The 21,588-nt window shown below is 34.0% G+C and overlaps 1 protein-coding gene across 7 annotated transcripts in view; it reads right to left on the bottom strand.

Annotated features, from left to right (window-relative positions):
* Positions 1 to 3,068: 3,068 nt before the first annotated feature.
* Positions 3,069 to 21,588, bottom strand: part of QKI (QKI, KH domain containing RNA binding) — a 123,434-nt gene continuing 104,914 nt past the window's right edge. The window contains exons 6-9 of one of the 7 annotated variants that reach the window (XR_003084838.2): positions 19,018 to 19,041; positions 18,432 to 18,704; positions 15,462 to 16,298; positions 3,069 to 11,116 (exon numbers count right to left, since the gene is read on the bottom strand). Coding sequence is in view for 6 of the 7 variants with exons in the window: in XM_007429406.3 (XP_007429468.1) it covers positions 11,100 to 11,116; positions 15,462 to 15,536; positions 18,432 to 18,704; positions 19,018 to 19,041 (389 nt within the window). In the remaining variant the exon portion in view is untranslated. Of the gene's footprint in view, positions 11,117 to 12,577; positions 16,299 to 18,431; positions 18,729 to 19,017; positions 19,042 to 21,588 lie in introns of those variants that run through there. The other 6 variants (XM_007429406.3, XM_007429405.3, XM_007429409.3 and 3 more) reach the window with 6 other exon arrangements.

Below are 21,588 nucleotides of genomic sequence, written 5' to 3'. Positions count from 1 at the left end.
AATTTATGATTTCTCTAGAAAATCAGCATATTTCCCAATTACTTAATGTAGAAAATATTAACAAGGTTTTAAAAAAATACTTCCTTCAATTGTTCCTGTTTTGACTTTTGGTCTATTTGCTCCATACAATATTAAATCTGACTTTTCCTCTTCATCAAAGACAGATTTTCCCTCAATGCCGTGAAATATATCATTTTAGTTTATCGTCAAAGTGATCTTTTTCAAGCCAAGCAAGAACTATCCTCGATATATCTGGGAATCCCAGCGTGGGGACTAAGATTACCAAGTGCCAAACCCTTTGAAAGTGACAAACTCAGGAAACAGAAACTACTTGGATTTCTGGAATGAACTTTATTGCTAGTTTAGTAATTTAACAGAATCTTTAAAGTAGAATTATTTGCTAAAGTAATTCTCTAGATCAACTTATATCTAGCCTAACCAAGACAGAGATACTCTGAGCCTTTCTCACAGTCTCTCCTCCCTTGGACTAAGGAAACTTTTCTGTAATGATCCTACTTCTATGTGTTCCTCAGGTCTGCTAGATACTCTTATCACATCAAAGTACCCCATGTCCTTTAGATTCTCTCCCGATTTGTGACTAGCAAAACATGGTAGCCACTGTGAGACTTGTGAGGTCTCACCTCCAAGCATTTATGCCAATAACCCACTCCCAAAAGGTTTTATCAGCAAGAATCTAGGCTAAGCTAGAAGTGCTATGATAGCTTGGTGTATGATAGCAGCACTTTTGTGTTCGGATAAGAGATTCCATTCAGGAATGAAGTCTGTAGAGTAGAAGTGCATAACCTATAGATCTTTCAAAGCATTGGGTGCAGCTTCCAGAACACTTCCAAAGGTTGGCTCCAAACCATAATTATGCTGACAGAATAAATAATGAAATACATGGAGGGTAATCATTTCAATTGTATTTAAGTATAATTTACTTTTAATCCCAGCCCTACTCACTTTTTGGAATGCTGCACTGCACACTATTCAGACCTCACATGCAAGGCTTGGCTCCCCCAAGCTTGACTATCCGTGTTTATTTTCCTCGGGATCTAAATTAACTTGGTAGTTCATAGGGTGCCTTTCAGGGCTCTCCTACTAACTTGTTTCTTTCCAAAATCTGCTGAGCAGAATCCCAATGTTTCGAGGATTCCTTGGGTCTATAAGCAATAGCTTTGTTACCAATAATATAAAACGTGAAAGCCAGAATTATCTAGACTACTGTAATTCATCAAGATGATTCTGGTTATACTTTGTATATCAATGGGAAGAAAAATGTTCATTAACCTTTCTCATTTCTTAAATGAGAGTGCCAAACTGGAAGGGAAAATAAACCTTCTAACCATATTCTAAATTTTTTTTAAAAAAGATCCAGCCTCTTGAAATCAAGACACACTGCACAGATCAATGAATTATGGAGGATTCGAAGCAAGCAAGAATCTATGCAATGATTTAATGACATTGTCAACATTTCCATCTATATTCCTCATTGATTGCTTCCTTCAAGGTGAGAGTAAATATAAAGGGTCTTTCCAGGGCTAGGGTAGCAAGAATCCTTTCTTAAGTTACAGAAAATAACTCCCCCTTTCCATGAGTAAATACCCAGACTTTTGCACAATTAAGTCTTGTTTCCATTTACATCTTTGTCCAAATCTCCCCACTTATCCCCACTCCCAGTGCTGGAATAGGAATTCTTCAAACTAGATTACTGTACAGCAATATTTGCAGTTCAGTTGCAGTGGTGAAGGCCAGCAGATCTAAGGAAATGAAAAACAATTCTGGCCTAATGTGACCTAGACAAGATAATGGAAGTAATGATCAGCAAAAGAAACACGTTGAGACCAAGTATTTATCTCTGTATTGCCAAAGATTACACATTTGTGATAGTCATGGAGCATCAGAAATCCCAATGGAAACTTCTTGCCTCTGAATCTTGTTACTAATTTTATTATGGTAAAGGAGGAGATGTGGTCTATTTGAACAGATTTCTAATAGCTTGTCAGGGACAGAATTGGTACCAACAATATTGAATAATATTAATAATGGGATAAATGATTAACTGGATCATTTATGATGTGAGGAAATGACAAAGGAAGAAAGTGAAGCTCCTCAGTTACTGTGCTTTGACCAAAGGGTATGTGGAACTGCAGACTGTTATGTATAGTGTAGAATATAAGCAACCATGAAACACACATCATACCCTCCATTTCCTATTAATACAGAGGCAATATTCAATACAGGCATAAATTTTAAAAATATATATTTAAATGTGTTAAGAATGGTGAAGGCAGCTAAACAAAACAGGAATGAGGGCGTTGGGAATAAATGCAATCTAAGAGAAGAAGAAACTGCAACTAGAAAAGCTTACATTCTATGGAAAAGAGGAGACAACTTAGGACATCAGTCCTTTACACACTTACCTGTGAACTGTTTAATTAAACTCAATGGAACTTACTTCTGGGTAGAGATGCAAGGGTGCACTCTAAGTAAATCAAAATCATTGTGGAAAGCAGATTCTAAAGGGCAACCATGATATGTCCTCCAAAATACATTGAATGAAATATCAATAGCTCATATAATTAAAAATGTCCATGCTCAGTTCCTTAGGCTGAACTACTGATGTCATTTTTAATACTCTCTCCCCACCCCTCTACTGCAGTAGCAACCTTAAGGAAATCAGACTATGAAAACACAAACATTCAGAGATGTGGTGGTGGTGGTGGTGACAATTCAAGGAGAAATACCTTATCCAATAGATACACCCTCTCTAATTGTATGTCATGTAAGAAAATGTGTAACTAATATCTTGTAAGATAATTGCAACATTACCTTTTTTTCTTGCTCATAAACTATGCAAAACAACTATTCTTGTTTATGCTGGATTTCACATCATTTTATCTTTAGTTTGAGATACCTCTATAGAAACTCTTCACTGTTATACAGACATTTCTATTTGTGTTTAAAATCTGATACAAGCCACTCATAGATGTCTACAGTGAAAGAATATTAAAAAGCCAGGCATAGAAAGCTGGGATATACTAAAGTGCTAAAACCATTAATGACAGTTAAAGAGTGCAAAAATGTACATTCTTTATTCTGCCATACAGTTCCATACAGAACAAAATTTGACTTTTCAAAATATAAAAGTAATGGCAGCACTGTTTGCTGCCCATTGGCTTCTGATGATAAAGCACATGTAATTTCCAGTTTCATTGCACATCGTTTACAGGTGTGATGTTTTTTATTTACATGTGTTTGGGCAACATCCATTTTTCCTAATACATGTTATGTTGTGGACACAAAATTCAAATAATACAACTCAAAAGAATATTTATATCTTTTAAAAATCTTTCTCTAATAATTAGTTGTTCAAATGCAAACCTTTCTCCTGGGAGTAATTCTGATTTAATTAGTAGTCAACTGTCATGATATCTAGTATCAAGAACTGATTATTGGAAATAAATAATCTGCTGCTTCTCAAATATCCACCTGAGGCAGGATGTTCACACCTGCAGTTAGTTAGCTGGCAGCATAAAAAGAACCAGGAACATAGTTCCTTTCTAACCAGTTTGATTCAACATTGAGTATTACATAAAATATTTGATTGGCAATTCTGAATACCTGAAAAAGACACAGAATCCCAAACAGAATATTAAAAAAACAAACAAAACTGAGGTATATACTGTAATTGTGGGCTATTTTTATTCTATGCATTGCAGAAATTTATGCCAACATACAGATGGTCTGCAGATGATTCCATTACATGATTTTTGAGTGGCTGTCCACTCTCAATTAGTATTTCCATCAGATATGATTCCAGTGGTCCCCTAATTAATAGGCTGAAAATGTGACTGTAAAAGCAAGCCTAAAGTACTATTACTACTGCTAAATATTTAAAGTCCTAGCGATATTAGTTCCAGCAAAAACAAATAGTCTTGTGGTTCCCTAAAGAGAGTGATACTGGCAATTTATTACTTGATCAAATGAAATTAGTTGTGTTTATTTACATTCCACTTTACTAGTGAAATCAGTCTAAATACAATTTTAATTTTAGTGTTAATTTAGCTTAACTGTAATCATGTTCAGATTTTAATTGGGGAAAGAACTCTCCTACCCCATGAAACCTATGCATCACCCACATTGTTCCAGTAAGATCCCACTGTTTAGAACACTGTGGGAAATGATATGGGGAAAGGGAAATTGGAGAAAACTACACTGCATCATCCTCCAGTGAGAACTCTCTGCTGCATCCTTGCTCTGGAATGGAAGGGCTAGATAAAATTTCTAGTATATAGCATACTTACAAAATAATTTATAGTGTCTGACTTCTTTAAGCTGCACATTATGGCTGTTTTTTCAAAATGAAAAGTACTGTTACAAATAACATATCCTTTATATTATTTTCACTGTAGTTACAGCAAAATTTTTATAGCTTTTGTTTCCAATCTATAGTGGGGCAAAAAAGGATTTAGTCAGCCACCAATTGTGCAAGTTCTCCCACTTAAAAAGATGAGAGAGGCCTGTAATTTTCATCATCGGTATACCTCAACTATGAGAGACAAAATGGGGAAAAAAATCCAGAAAATCACAGTGTCTGATTTTTAAAGAAGTTATTTGCAAATCATGGTGGAAAATAAGTATTTGGTCACCTACAAACAAGCAAGATGTCTGGCTCTCACAGACCTGTAACTACTTCTTTAAGAGGCTCCTCTGTCCTCCACTCGTTACCTGTAGTAATGGCACCTGTTTGACCTTGTTATCAGTATAAAAGACCCCTGTCCACAACCTCAAACAGTCACACTCCAAACTCTACTATGGCCAAGACCAAAGAGCTGTTGAAGGATACCAGAAACAAACTTGTAGGCCTGCACCAGGCTGGGAAGACTGAATATGCATAGGCAAGCAGCTTGGTGTGAAGAAATCAACTGTGGGAGCAATAATTAGAAAATGGAAGACATACAAGACCACTGATAATCTCCCTTGAACTGGGGCTCCCCGCAAGATCTCACCCCTTGGGGTCAAAATGATCACAAGAACGGTGAGCAAAAATCCCAGAACCACACGGGGGGACCTAGTGAATGACCTGCAGAGAGCTGGGACCAAAGTAACAAAGGCTACCATCAGTAACACACTACGCCGCCAGGGACTCAAATCCTGCAGTGCCAGACGTGTCCCCCTGCTTAAGCCAGTACATGTCCGGGCCCGTCTGAAGTTTGCTAGAGAGCATTTGGATGATCCAGAAGAGGATTAGGAGAATGTCATATGGTCAGATGAAACCAAAGTAGAACATTTTGGTCTAAACTCAACTTGTGTTTGGAGGAGAGAGAATGCTGAGTTGCATCCAAAGAACACCATACCTACTGTGAAGCATGGGGGTGGAAACATCATGCTTTGGGGCTGTTTTTCTGCAAAGGGACCAGGACGACTGATCCGTGTAAAGGAAAGAATGAATGGGGCCATGTAGCGTGAGATTTTGAGTGAACACCACCTTCCATCAGCAAGGGCATTGAAGATGAAACGTGGCTGGGTCTTTCAGCATGACAATGATCCCAAACACACCACCCGGGCAACGGAGTGGCTTTGTAAGAAGCATTTCAAGGTCCTGGAGTGGCCTAGCCAGTCTCCAGATCTCAACCCCATGGAAAACCTTTGGAGGGAGTTGAAAGTCCGTGTTGCCCAGCGACAGCCCCAAAACATCACTGCTCTAGAGGAGATCTGCATGGAGGAATGGGCCAAAATACCAGCAACAGTGTGTGAAAACCTTGTGAAGACTTACAGAAAATGTTTGACCTCTGTCATTGCCAACAAAGGATATATAACAAAGTATTGAGATGAACTTTTGATACTGACCAAATACTTATTTTCCACCATGATTTGCAAATAAATTCTTTAAAAATCAGACAATGTGATTTTCTGGATTTTCCCCCCATTTTGTCTCACATAGTTGAGGTATACCTATGATGAAAATTACAGGCCTCTCTCATCTTTTTAAGTGGGAGAACTTGCACAATTGGTGGCTGACTAAATACTTTTTTGCCCCACTGTATGAAAATAGTGTAAAAAAAGTTTTCCTCTAAAAGGAGTAACTTTGTTAGAAAGTAAGCTAATGATGTTAAAAATGTGGAAGTTTAATGTTACACTTGTTGACTCATGATCCTATAACCTCAGATAAATTTTCCCCTCTATCATCACCCTAATTAACTATATAATTAAACTGCCAACTTGTCAAACCATATGGGATTCTGACTGGTGGTATGAAAGTTATCATGAAATAAATGTTTATTTATTTCCCAGCCTTACAATGTTAAAAGGGTTTTAGGTAATTTTAGGTATAAGCAATTGTCAACTGCTTCTCATTCCACATGCATTATTTGACCATTGCAGCATTTGGTTTCCTCTGCATCAAAAACATAAGGAGTGATGGCTATATAAAACATACCTAATTTTCAGTATTAGATACTGCTTAATCCATGCTAGCTATAATTTCAGATATGTATGTATGCATGCATATTGTTCATGGATATTAAATACCCCTATTACATTTTATCCTGCAATACTGAATAAGGCACATTGCTATCGGACATTTTTAGGAAACTAGCCTTGAATAGATTGGGAATTTAACTTGAATTCATTTAGATTTCAATAATTTCTATTTTACTATATTATTCATAGCTGGTAAATCCTTATGTTTAAATCTATCCTCTTCCAGGTTCTTCTAATACATGGTACATTTTAAATTATGCTGCATAGTATTAATAAAATAGTTTTTCCAATGTACTACATATTTTAACAGGTAGAAAAACTGATTCACATGCCACTTGGTTAACAAAATCTTATTTTTCTTAAAAAATGAAAAGGTTTGACTTCAATTTTTTTAAAAAAACAATATCCATGTTGTGCTTCTAACAGCAATTGTATGCATGTGTCTTCAAAATTAAATCTTATTAATCTGATATAAATGGATGTAAGTTTACATTCTAAATTATCTGAAGTATTTCATAGGAATGTTTTATACAAATATTTTTCCATATAAATAGGTCTCCCAGAAATTAATATATTAAATTTAATTTGAAAACAGATGAAGAGGCCACATTAGCCATATTTTACCAACTGTTCTCCGCTCATGAAAAACCTGTAGAACAATTTTTTACAACAGACTTCTGCAAGCAATTATCCCCATGGATAAGCATACAAAATAATGTTAGACTTCTTTTAAAAATGGATACTTTATATACTTTTTGCAATAATTAGAAAATGACCTACTTTGACTTTAAATAATTTTGACCTGTACTATGGTGGCATTTAAACACTGCAAACCACCAATATTAAAAAAGGAACCTTCAGCCCAAGAAGCAGTGAACCCACAATTTTAAAACTGTTTATTAAGAAACAGTCTGCTTTAAGACAATTTAATTACCTGAGACTTGTCATTTGAAGACTGCTTCTTAAATCACCTTTAGGATCACAATGAAATTGGAAGAAATATGGATTCTGCTAGGTTACTGGTCTGTTTCTTGCTTTAGATACATTCAGAAATGTATACAATAATGCTGTTTAGATACCGAGATGCTGAACTATCATTTTAATCAGAGCATTCAAATCAAACTGAATATATGTATCATAAAGGTTCAACAAAGAATCAAACTGGTTTCTTTAGGCACATACTATATACCAACATATTGGTATCTTTGCCCTTTTGCTATGAGATGACAGTGATTATTTTAGAAAAGGAGATTGTGGAATTAGTAATGCAGATGCTGAAAGGCGAGTGGCAAGGCTCTACAAGATTACCTGCAAATATGCTACTTGTTCCCCACTCTACTGGCACTTATCCACGAGGTAAAAGTCCAGAATGACCAAAGCCAATTCAATAGTAGTGTGCAGAATGTCAGCCAAACAAACAACATAAAACAAGTCACATGTTATCTGTGGTCACGTTCTTCAGGGTTAGTCCAAGAACTCAGAACTTACATTCTTTTGTCTTGCCTTGTTTATTCAATTAAACATGTAATGGTTAATAAACTGACATAGTCCAAAGTTAGTAGGTTGGTATTATAACATTTATTAAAATAATGCTATGGGTTAATAGAAACAGCAAAGAACCAAAGAATTAAAATGCAAGCTATGTAAAAACCCAACTAAAACCCAAATATGTCTAATGTATTCAATCCAGTAGCTAACTAAAAGCCTAAGAAAGACAACACTCCCAATATAATAATAAAGTACTGCAAAACAATTAGCAATTTTCAGTTATCAAAATTGTGGGTTTTGCATTTTTGTATCCTTTTCTCAATCAGGAAAAAAATTATTCTGAATGTTATATAACATACATATAAAACAAGATAGAAAAATACATTATAAACTTGTAACAATGGCTGTAAATACATTATCTTACATGTTTCTCATAGGCAATAGGTTGGTTATGTTACATACATAGCATCAAACTAAGATAAAAGAATAGACAAATACATGTCATCTGTACGGTTACATACAAGCGACACTCCCATATACCCACTCTAAAAATTACATAATACTGTCAGAAAAAAGACTTAAACTACATATTTTAAGAAAGAAAAATTCAATAAAGAATGATAATACTGAGAACCAAGGCATTCAGAGATTCAAAAGTCATGCTTTAAGTTGATCCAAAATGTTATCAACCAAGTTTTCAAACTTTGTTTCAGAACAAACATTACTTTTAGAAGTCACGCTTCTCCCAAGAAGAGACCTCTGATCAGCATCTAAAAATGTCCAGGTTTATCACAGTTGAGATGAAACTGGATCAAATACTGGTAACGTTATAGCAATTCTCTCTCCAAAATGTTTGAGTGTCGCAAGTTTATTCAACCAAACAAAAATCAAAATGGCACAGCATATACCAAAAGTAAAACCAAATAAAAAACAAAAATGTTATGTAACAGGAAGACAAAGCCAGTGGCAGAATAAAAGGAAAGCTAGCTGAGTACAAAAACATGAATGTTTATTGCATAGTAAATAAACTGATACTTGTTTCCAGGTGAGACACAATGTTGATAAAGTCACCATGCAGATGCTTAAAAAATAAGCCCTCTTACCTAACTTACTATTGACCTTTGATTCGGAAACTGTGAAGGTTTTTAGGAGAATAAGCTGACACAATGTAAAGGGCAAGGTATCACCTGATCTTTGCCAATTGGTTTCAAAGCCATTACCATGTTGATACTTGCTCATTAATTTTATACTCCATGTTTGTGCGTAAAGTGTTTATAAACACTAGTGTTAATTAATACTAATTCAGCTACACGAACTTCTTTTAAAAATTCAAAGTGAACCACAGCTGGATTTTCCAAGATAGTAAATTGGTATATCCTCCTTTAATGGAAAGCGCAACCAGTAGTTAACATTCATCAAGTAGAAAAATTATGCAAATCTATACTCTACTTGGCATTGTAGATAAAACACCCAGAGCTTATAACATGCTCAATCTTAATGTTTGGTTTAGTCATGGACCAAATTATATGGGAGCAAGTTTAAGTTCTCTTGTAGTTTCCTGCATCTATTTCAATCAGAAAAAAAGAAAACCAATCTCTAAATAATAATTAAAAAAACCCAAAACACTTGCTACTCTATAACTATTGTAATCTTATAATTTGATTTAGAATGAAACTGCATCATAGAACCCTTTGGTTTAAGGCTGAGCAAGTATTATAAAAATATATTGTCTACAATTGAAGAGGGAACATGTTACAAAAATATTGCGGTTGGCTGTTGGTGGAACAATTCTATTTCACAGTTTAGGATCTGACAAGGTTGCATCATGCTGTGGCAAAAACCAGGTAATTTTAATAGTCAACTCATTTGTCTTTCCTCACAGCTTCTTTTCACATACTGGGCGACTGAGTGGCATGCATTAACTTGCTGTCTTAGGGAGGAGCTGATTATACGACACACCTGACTAAATGACCATGAAGAAAATAAGGCACTTTCTTTTCTTTATACTTATTCCAATACTTAAAAAATAAAAAAGAAAGACAAAAAGGCTCTTTTGGTCTTTTGTTTCTTGACAACCACCAGAAAAAATCATTTAATGAAATAAAGGGTTTCTTTGTTCTTTTTTCTTTTTTATAACACTTGAAAGTATAAAATGCTACATTTCCAAAAATATATATTTCTTCTGCACCAGCACCCTTGTATAGTAAAAGTATCTACTTTTTTTTTCAATTTGTTTCAATGCACTACACTTTATCTACAATTTCATTACATGTATACAGCAAATAGGCAAGCATGGCTTTTATATCCTTATGAATTTACTCTATACAGGGAGGCTTAAAAAAATATTTGAACAGTTTGCCCAGTAATGTGACACATAATGCATGTACCTTGTACTCATATAATTTTTTAAAAGGAAGTTGATGTATAGTAAAAGAACTATATCTCAGCATTAGCTTCTATAGTGTTGCTGTCTTTTTATGCATTGATGTGGTTCAAAAATTCAGTAACCTATTTTTCATGGCACTTTTTTTTTAATTAAAAACACCCAATTTGGCAGGTAATATAAAAAAGGCTGCATCTTCTGCCCTTTGAGGGCATTGGTAGTGACTACACTGCATGTCAAATTTTGAATACTTTTAGGAATCCCTTCACCAATGACATCCCTGACCAAAGGTTCATGCATGATGCATCATCACACAGTACATTCAAAGAGAGCTTTGACTTCTTTATGAGAAGAGAAAGATTCCTAGAAGTCTCACAGTAACTGCCTCTGACATCAGAGAGTTAAGGGACATCTGCTTCCATCTCTTAAATTAGGCCCTTCTTACCATTTTTAGGGTGGGACACTAAAAGATGATCAGTGCGGAGGGATGAATTGGACCTTATTGCTTTACTACTATTCAGTGCAGGTTCTAGAACCACTTTCACCCAAACAGGGAAAAAAAGCTGAGTTGGAGGACAACAAATTCTTTGTCTTTTTGTTAGATGGTAAGACGAACGGACAAATGCCTCAGCTCGCTGCACTGAAGACAGACAAGCAAAGGCGATTACCAGTTAACTGATCAGCAGGCAGGCATGGTCAGGTCATCATTGGGTGAAGAGTTCAGAGGTCAGAAGGTCATAGGTTAGTTGCCGGTGGCGGCTGGGTGGTTAGAAACAAAAAAAACAAAAAACAAAAAACAAAAAAAGAAAGAAAGATAGAGAAGAGATTAGTTTCAGCTAGTGACGGCTTAATGACAACATGAAAACTAATCACAACTAATAAAAACAAGCATGTTTAATTCTGACATACTGCTTGACACCATCTACAGAATGCAATAAAAATCATGACAGCCTTGTATCATGATTTGAACATATGAAGGAGAAGCCCAGTCCCACAAAACTGGTTAACAAGGAAAAATAGAAATAAAAATATAACTAATGGTTAGTAGCAGTCAATGAAAGAAAAAACAAAACAAAACAAAACAAAATGATGAACAATTTCTGGAACCTGATAAAAGAATTGAGAACAGTCAGTGCACCATATCAGTATCTGACTGCTATTAAGCATTAGTATTCTCCCATGTGCAAGCAATCAAAGCAACTAGTAATGATGAATGTGATTATTAATAACTGACTGTTAAAAGAAATGAATCTAAGAAACTTGATTTGTCATTTGGTTTCACAAACTAGGGGCCAAACAAGTTTTTTTGTTCAATAAATTTTATTGCTTTTCAATGATTCTATTTACAAACAACACTGAACTTCTTGGCTTCATGATACAAAGCAATACTAAATTGAAGTCTAGAAGAGTAGGCATTGTTCATGGGAAACAGGAAAAGGCCAAATGTTCTAGCCAGCTTTTCCTTTTTAAAAAAAAACTATTTTACACATATAGGACACTAAGAAAATGCACTTGGTATGTAAACACTGTAAAAGTCCTGCCATTTAAAATTCTATACTTAAAATGCTCTAGTTACATCAAAAATAGAGGAAATCTAATTGATACTAATAAGGCATTTTAAAAACTACAAACAGCTCTTTTTTCAAAGCTAATACTTTGCAAATACAATAAAATTTGACATTTCATATACATTCCTGCTTTATATTTTTATATTTTAAAAGAAGCCACCTGTAAATACTATTTTCTTTTCCAAAACACACAAATATTACAATAAAACATAAAAAAAGTTCTCAAGTGGAAAGTTATCATTCCCATTTTTCTTGAGCTGTTTCTTCTTTAATGTCTCTCTCATTCTCCTTCAACAACTTGGTCCACTTTACAGTAGTACAAATTTTAAGACTCATTCAACAGCTTTATTATCTCTAATAAATTCTGAGGTTTGATAAGAATATTTGTACTGTTGCCATTGACTAAAGCAGAGGAGATGAAAGTGAGAAAGGTGTTCAGTGCAAAGTCAGATTTGTGCCATTTCTTAAAAATGAAATTCAGTAGGTGCAATGTTCACAGATAGCACACTTTTAAAGGCCGTACATCATGGGTTGGTTTTAAATTACTTCTATGGCCTATCATTCAGGCTACAGTTCATGAACTCTAAAACCATTACTGTTGTAACTTAAATGATACCTTATTTTCCCTGATTTTTTTTTAAATGCTGAGAAGTGGGGTTTAAGTTAAAAATATTGTAAAAAAAAAAAAAACCTTAAAATTAATAAATATTTAATGTGGCACTATCTTGCCACCATAAAAATGTGTATTAGATATCCAGAATCTTAAAGCGTTCTTGGTACTTACTACAATTTTGATTAATATGGTATTACAATTTGTAAATTATGTGACAATTGGCTTTGAGAAAAAACACTTACTGTTATGGTTTCAGCACTGCCATTTCTTGTGTGTGTAAATCAATGCAAGCTATCATAAGATACCAGTACACCTGTGATACATCCTCTGCCAAGTCCCTGACCATCTACAGTACACACAGGTTTGTCAAGTGTGCAACACCATTTACAGTTTATTACAAGTAAATCAGTCAGTCTCTCTGTTACATAAATTCAGTTTTATATTATTTATATGGCGGGGCTTTATGAGAAATTAAGTATGTGATCTCTTTAATTCTAATTTCAGAGAATGGATACAGACAATTTGGGAGCTCTTGCTTTAAACACAATGCTTACATATAAGCCAGCATTAAGAATAAAATCTTCTTTAATGAGACATTACAATAATAGGACACTCCTTTTAATATCTCAGTTAACCACAGATCAAATTAATGCATATTCTAGCTTCAGTTAACTCCTCATAGTTTTTCTTATGAACAGAAAGTGGTTCGGTTTACTGACATTGAATTTTAACTAATACTGAAACTGGACAATTATTCAGACATATGTGAAGCTACTGTATACAGTGTCCAGCAATGTTAATACAATGGAATTTTCAACTTGGTTGCACACAACAAATTAAACCTGAATGGGGCACCAAGTGATAGAGATGAAAAACGCATTAATGACAAAAACTGGTATAGTATTCCATTCTTTTACAATATTATCTACAATTCAAAATGAATAAACAAAGGCCACCTCAGAGTTTGATGGAATCTGGAATTATTCATCATGTTCACTAATGTCATGTGTTTCTGAATCAGATACCACCATTAGGAAAACCAATTATTAGGAGGAAAAAAAAGGTCACCATATTATATAGAATGGTAACTATATAATTAAGATGTACTTTAGGACGTTCTATTGCTAAAAGCATATGCTACATGCCCTCAAATATTACTAAAATAAAAATATAAATCTTAATACAATACCTGCAAATTATTCTTAACAAATCTCCCCCAAACCTACAAAACATTGTTTCTAATGGCTGCCAACTCTAGATACGATCAAAAGAAGGTCACAAACTCAATTACCATCCAAATGTCAAAGCCTTCCAGTTTCAAAAAATCAAAAGCAAGTTGAGTCTCTGGCCCAGTACTCTCCAGTACAGTTCTCTCAATGAGCAGTGAAATGTGATTATTTCTTCCCATTCCACTTGATACATCTGTCCTGTTTCCATCACCTCTAGATATGCACATGTGACTATATTTTGCAAAATAGGAAAATCAAGTAATGTGGGCTTATAGGCACGATTTTTTTCACATTGAAAAACACACTCACATGTGGCATCCAAGAAGAATGGAAGTAGGAATGCATGATCTTGCTCCCTTATTATTTGTACAAGATATTTTTCACAGAAGTGAACATTCATGACAGCGATTCAATACAAACAGTGCTTTTTTCAGAAAAGAAAAATACTTTGAAAATACAGTGTGGCACATTTCTGAAATGCTCCAGAAACTACCTATCTTGTTTGGAATGTTTCTAATAAAGAGCTCCAATGGTATGAGCTGAAGAATTGGTTAAAAGTAAAGGCACTGGTATTTATTTAGGATTCGAAATCTCATTTTGGAATAAAATATCTATTATCTCAATTTATTTTAGTGCAATATTTTAAAAAAATGTACTCCAAGAATTAAAGTTCTGCATTCTAATCTGATTTGCACTTTAGACAGTACAACCTAAATTATCAGCTTCTTTATTACAGTCACAGACCAGTACAACCTAAATTAATCCCCACCAATACCTCTGTGAGGTAAGGGAGATATATTGATATCACAACTGAGTTGCCAAATTCAGAAACCAAAATAATACCACAGCTGGAAGAAATGTTCCTGAACATAGTCACAGTGCTTTCAGTAGTAAACTCAATGTCAATAAACCGAGAAGTCACTTCTCACAAAAAAATTAAATCATTCAAAGGCCTATGAATTTACAAGGAATGTAAACTGCATAATATAAAGGAGAAAATGAAGATTTATTTTCCCTTCAATAACCAAGCTAAACAAGGTTTTTGCTTTGCTAACCAAAATATCAAAATTGTGGTAGTAAGTTCAAGCAATGAATTTTATCTGTAAATGAGAAAACTAATGCAATTTTTAAATCCTAGAAGCTAGGAAAACCTAAACTCGAACTTGAGATATATCATTTTTACTTTCTTTGTTAAATTTAGAAATTTTAGGGCAAATGGCACAACAATTTGTCAACAGAGAGGAAACTAAATCTTCAGCTTTCTCCTGAAATAATACATATAGCTATACTTCTACCTTATTAAGCACTCATCCATTCATTTTATTTTGCAACACCAATCTGATATATCTCAAATTAATGAAGAGTCCTACAGGAAGATCAAATACCGACGCAACAGTAAGATGAGGCCTACTTGAATTAAATCATAGTGCTTACAAAGGTAGTTATAACTTTGAATACTGAATACACTGAAGTTTTCTTTGTGTGTGTGTGTGTGTGTGTGTGTGTGTGTAGATTTTTGACAGAAAGGGTACAGTAGTTTTAAATTGCCAGAAAAGTGTTATGTTTGCTTCAACTTAATATAAGACATCAATAAAATGGTCAAAATAGAATTTGGTTAACCAGTTGTGGTGTTGCAAATTTCCATGTACACTCAAAGCATTTCTTATAAGCAAGAACTGCAGAACTAAACTAACCTCTGTCTGCGGTCACAATCCTTTGGTAAGGATGGACACGCATATCGTGCCTTCGAACTTTAGTAGCCACCGCACCTAGTTAAATTGCAATTACCAAGATAGTTAGAAAACATTTGAAAAAACATTAACAGCAGGCTTATCAAAATGGATTTAAAACGATCACTTTCTTAAAATACCATTTAAAGAAAGCAACAAGTTAAGGCACAGTAGTTTCAAATTTTAACCTTAATATATGGATTATATCTGTGCAGATTAATATTGCATTTATTTTAAACATCCAGGCCTTAACCTGCATTATCCATTCATTTACAAACTTGATTACAGTATTTCATGAAATCTACTAGACCCAAACACAACTGAGCTTTACTAGTCACATATTCACTGAAGTGCCTTCCTTGCAGCAGGACTATCTTAAATAATGCCATTTTTAATACTGAAGGTTCTTTGCTAATTTTTAAACAACTTCCAGTTTTTACCATTTTTAAAAAAATTATAACACAATTCCTCAAGCCTACAGACTGTGTTTTAAAAAAACTAAGTCAATAACTGTGAACTGCAATGAATTAGGTGATTAGTAAAGCAGATAGTACAGAATACATAGCAGTCAGTATACTACCATACACTCATAAATCACAGCTAGTTTGCCATAGCACAGGCTACATCAAATTAATAGCATTTTTATTTCTATGTGCAAAAAAGTGCAAGTAAGTCACTGACTGCTAGGCTACATTTTTTTTTCAAGGCTGCTGAAAACTAAACATTTGTTAAAAGTCAGCTCTGATGAGGTTCAGTTAAGACCATTCTTGAATTCTTAGCCTTTCGTTGGGAAAGCCATACCTAAAGATAAAAGGGAATTGAATATTAGTCAACTAAGATTTGATGCTACTGTCAATCCTTCCCTTAAATTTATTTGCTAACCTTCCCTTAAATTATTTACACTTTTTTTTCCTAAATCACTTTTCTAGGAACTTGTTAAATCCTAATATTTTACCAAAAATATTAGTAAAGTAGGGCTTTACAAATTGTTTGAAATATTTTTTTTTTTTTTTTTTAAAATATGTGAGGAGGGGGCACATACAACAAGGCACCTGTCCTCAAATAATTAAAGCAGACTCACTGGGGAAAAAATGAAGTGGATGTGCATGCACACGCATGCAAAGATAGCTAAGAACAGCTTACAAACTTAAAAAAAAGATGCAGCTGTTTTAATAATTAGAATAGATTAGGTTCTTACACACTGCAAAAAAAGTCTTTAAAATAATTTGCACAGCCTTATTGGCATTCACCACTAAAAACAAAGAGGCATATTTCCATAGCAATACTTCTTAACATTTATTAACACATAGTTTATTAGACTAATGCTTAATTTTCACAATACAGCGGGAACTAATATATGGTATTTACTTTAATGATTCATTCTCCATGTTACAAGCATAGCCTTGACTCTGATATTATGTAGTAAAAAACCAAGTATATTCTCCACATTCAAGCACTGTATTATATCACCAATTTCAGATTTGATTACTCTTAACTTCATCACATAGGCAATAGAGCATAAATTAAAAAGAATATTTTCACATAATTCTAAACATTAATTTAAATTAGTAAATCTTAGTGAGGGAGAACTTCTCTGAAAATGATCAGCTATAAACTAATACTATATATTAAACTATATTATTATTTTTAAGTTATGATAGGTGCCATAGATACCTACCATCACGTAGAATGAGAGGAAGCAAACATTTCAAACAGAAGCAGTAACTTTTTTAAAATTATAGGATCATGTCTTATCCTTAAAAAAATCCTTAACTATAAATAGTTCCAACAGTCTAGCCTTAAAACTTAATTAACAATTATATTTGATGGTGTATTATGAGTATCTATGGAAATGCTACATTCATGTTATTCATATATACATGCTGGTCCAAATGAAGTAATTTGGAAAGATTGGTGATTGGTGATTACGAATGTATCTATTCAAGCTAAAGTTCCTGAAAATACTATCATCTTGAAAGACTTGCAAAGGAAGTAGAAATGCGAGATAGCAGAAAAATGTATAGTCTCCTGCCTTAACAATATTATTAATTGTAATTAATTTAAAGTAACAGCTATTTTATATAAAAGGTATGTTGTGAGTTACAGTAGAAGAATTGGCATTACAAAAGCACTTTTAAATACAGTGAAATCTAAAGCAAAAACTATGCTGAATGTTTTCTAAATGGGAACTAAGAATATAGCCATGAAATCTATGGTTCTCTAACCAGGCTTGGAATTTTAGGTTTAAAAAAAATAAAGACCATAGGGAATTAAATAGTCGATCCAAGACTCATTAAGCCTGAGGATCCAAAAAAACCAACAGTTAAGCTGTCCCATGGATTTCAATGGAAGAGTTAGCTAGGTAGATAACATATGCACTCAGCAATATATTGCATACAGTTCAATCAGGCATGCTTTCACATAAGTGGGTAGAAGGTTGCAACCTAATTTCTCAAACTGAAATTAATGAGACTTATGTGTGCTTAGTTTGGGCTATATTCTTGCCCCTGAATATAATCACTGGCAGTAACTACTTTGCAGTCAAGTATTAAAAAATGACATACAACCACAACATAATTCATTATATACATTTAATATAGAAACAGAGGAAAAAAAGTAAAAAATGTGATATGAACAGAAACAGCAATATAAAATTGACACTAACTTTTTCTAAGTGCTACTAAAATCTAGTCTTCATGCTGAAAACCAATGAACCAATGTATTAAGAATGTCAGGTATTTCAATCTCCTCTACAGAGAAAAAAGGGAAATTTTTCAAATCCAATATCCTTATTATGTGCACTCACCCAATTGTTTTAAAAACCGAAACATATTTCACTGACAGCAAAACAAATACTTTCAGAATCTCCCCAAGCATAACGGGGCAAACCATGCTACCTATAATGTTCAATTAAACTGTCTTGGAGAAACTTACCTAATACCCCACTGGGTTCAATAGGATACTCAAGAATTGATGTAGCAGGTGCCAGTGTGTAGGGATATTCATAAGGTGTGTAAATTAAACCAGCTTCAGGTCCTGGGGGAACTATTGCAGCAGTTGGGTGAGGAGTTCCATTTGGCATGACAGCGGTCTGTATTTGTCTGATCAAAGGCATTATGGTAGGGCCAGCTGGCGTAGGGGTACGCAGGGCAGCTGGTGGGAGAACAGGCGCAGGCCCTGTGATAATCCTTGGAGCCTGGGCTGTTGCTGCAAGAGAAAAGGCAAGGGCTGCTACAGTAAGCAAAGAAATTCAGAAGAAAGTATGGAGACAGTAGTGCAAAACATGAAAAGATGGGGAAAGTAGAAAAGTAGGAAAGAAGAAAAATAAAAGGAAATCATTAGTACATGCATTGATCACACAGTGCCAAAGCACACCATTCAAAAGCAACAGCTTTCCATTTCCCAGTGTGATTAAAAATGAACATGCAAAATAAAAGCCAATTTAAAATGGCAGAGTAGATTTCTAAAACAGGTTACACACAGCACAAAAGCTCAATTTAGATCACGTATTTTTCATTACCTATGCCTTCAAGACTGCATGAGACTGAGAGGCATGCAGGAAACAAAGAAAATACTGTTGTAATTGCATATGGAATATTAAAATAGTGAGATTTCAGAGTCCACAGAAATTCAGTGAAGCTTAGATATACAATGTAACATATTTCAGTTGCAACTTATCATGTAAACATTATATTAAGTAAGCAAGCATTAACATTTGTTTGTATCTTCTGCCCATTTTCTGGACCACTGGGGCACAAGGATAGGTACTGAAAATGTGATTATGTTCTGTAAGTTGTGCCACATTTTTCACTATCTAATATAGCTTGAAAACAATTCTGTAACTTTTTTCTCCTGAGACACAGGTTGGTAATATGAAGGCTAGAAAATAATAAGCTATAAGTAAAGATGAGCATATATGTTAGTATATAATGTTGACAATATGTCAAAAACATCTAAATTGCTATTTCTAGGTTTAAACCTAGTTTTAATGGTTTATCAAAAAAGAGGTAAATGCAGCTAACTAAATATTTTAAAATATATTTAAATTACCAGTTTAAAAAGCATTTTGGGTATGTGCAGGGGGCACTGTTTAATTTTTGAAGTTTAAGATAAAACTACTAAAAATGTGGACTAATCAATAAAGAATAGGCAATGAACCAATTTTGATGGCAGAGAAAGGCAAAATTCTGAACTGTAGCTTAACAGCAAATAAACAGCATGCTGATGGTAGTGTGATGGGTCATTATTCCTGTCTTTCTATGCAAAGTCTATTGTCATATTCCATTGTTAGTCTTTTATCCCAGTATGTTTTCCTAATATCACTTGTAATGCTTTTTGCAAATACCACCCCAGCATTTCACCAAGGAGCATGTGCAGAGAAGAGGAAGATGTATCTCAGTCTTAAAGCTCTTTGATTACATTTTTTCTGTGCAGAGTACAGTTAAAAAGAACTATAAGGTTGTAAGACACTGAAGTATAGCCAATTCATCACAAAAAGGTAGGCTTCAGAGAATCATTTCATCACAACATAACCCGAGAACAAATTATCTACAATAGGTTGCCAATGTTCTTTTTATAAGGTTCTTAAGCTCATTAATTTATAGATATTTTAAAATACTTGGGCATCTCCTAGCATGATGATGAGAAATTAAAGTCACAGAGCTGTTATATTAGAAAAAGGTGATGCTTTATGATAAAATCTAGGAAATATTTCCATAACTAACAGCAAAGTACCTTAAGACATGACAAGATTACTTTTTGAAACTGTGAGAAATCAAGTGCTTGCCCTTAGAAGAAAGAAATGCTCTGGAGCATAACTTATCAAGGTGACCACTAAAAACTTATCAAACTCATCACCTATGGATCAGTAAATTACTTTCAAAACAAAAGCTTTGGGGCCCAACAGGAAGAACAAATGATTGTCAGTGGTCAAGGCCAAGTACATAATCTGTGCATCAAAGTTTTAGAAATTCTGACAGTGTTTTCCTAATGGGAATTTAGAGCATGAAAAGAATGTATTGGGATGTGGTTTGAATGCACCACCACATTACTAGTTAAAGTTGGAGACCATTAATGAGAATATTACAGTGCAACTTAGACTACGAGAAAAGAACTAAAAATAAAATTCAGATAAAAACTAAGTATTAAGTATAATTCAGCTGTCCCCTAAGCTGCCATAAAATCATACTATCCAAACCACAGTATTAAAAAAGAAAAGTTACACTATTCTAGAAATTGTTTCTGTATTTTATAAGAAAGAATAATCTCTCAAAGCTGCAAAACATTATTTAATGACAAAAGTGAAGAAAACTGAGATCAGATGCTCAAACAGGTATCAGATTACATGACTAAAATTTAAGCAAACCCACGCTATTGTCAACTCAATAATTTCAAGGCCTAAAGCAAGATCACTTACAGTGAATGGGAATTCAAGGTCCTGTATGCATAAATTCATTTTAAAGCTCTGCAGCTGGAAGTCCATACAAGTTTACTAAAAGGGACATTTCAAATGAATAGCGTATTTACCCATTATTTCAATTTATGTTTGGATTTTTTCTTTTAATGCCAGGAGTCCAAATAGAGTGTGGCAGCATATTAAATAAACAAACTCTTATTTTGACTCTGTTTAGATTCATTGGTAGCGATATAGGACAAGTGTGTCTCTGGACTCAAGTTTTTAAAGGTACTGCTTAATATTTGATTACAGTTTAAAACATACACTAAATTTCCCACATTATCATTTGCAGGGGAAACTACAAGTACTACGTATATTTAAATATTCTGCAAATTTCTGAAATATTATCTACTATTTATCTAAAATTATGGATGAAGGAAATCCAACAGAAAATAACTTTCTAAACCAGTGCCTGAGCTCTGAATCAAATTCAGCCTTATATTGCCATACAAGGGATCTGCAACCTTGCCACTGCCAGTACTGCAGTTCCTTATATGTGTACATTAGAACATGAATCAACTGTAGGAACAGGTATGGAGCAAGTGTTGTAGTAGACCCCATCACACACCAGAAAACCTTGCATTTCTATCATTTTGTGATTCATTAAACATAAAAGAGCACTGATGTGAAATATAA

This window comes from Python bivittatus, unplaced genomic scaffold (genome assembly GCF_059951505.1).
Source record: "Python bivittatus isolate LINGU-HERP-01145 unplaced genomic scaffold, Pbiv_v1 ctg000020_np1212, whole genome shotgun sequence".
In the NCBI taxonomy this organism is placed as follows: domain Eukaryota; kingdom Metazoa; phylum Chordata; class Lepidosauria; order Squamata; family Pythonidae; genus Python; species Python bivittatus.
The sequence above is the reverse complement of the archived record's forward strand: the minus strand, read 5'-3'. Positions and strand labels throughout refer to the sequence as shown.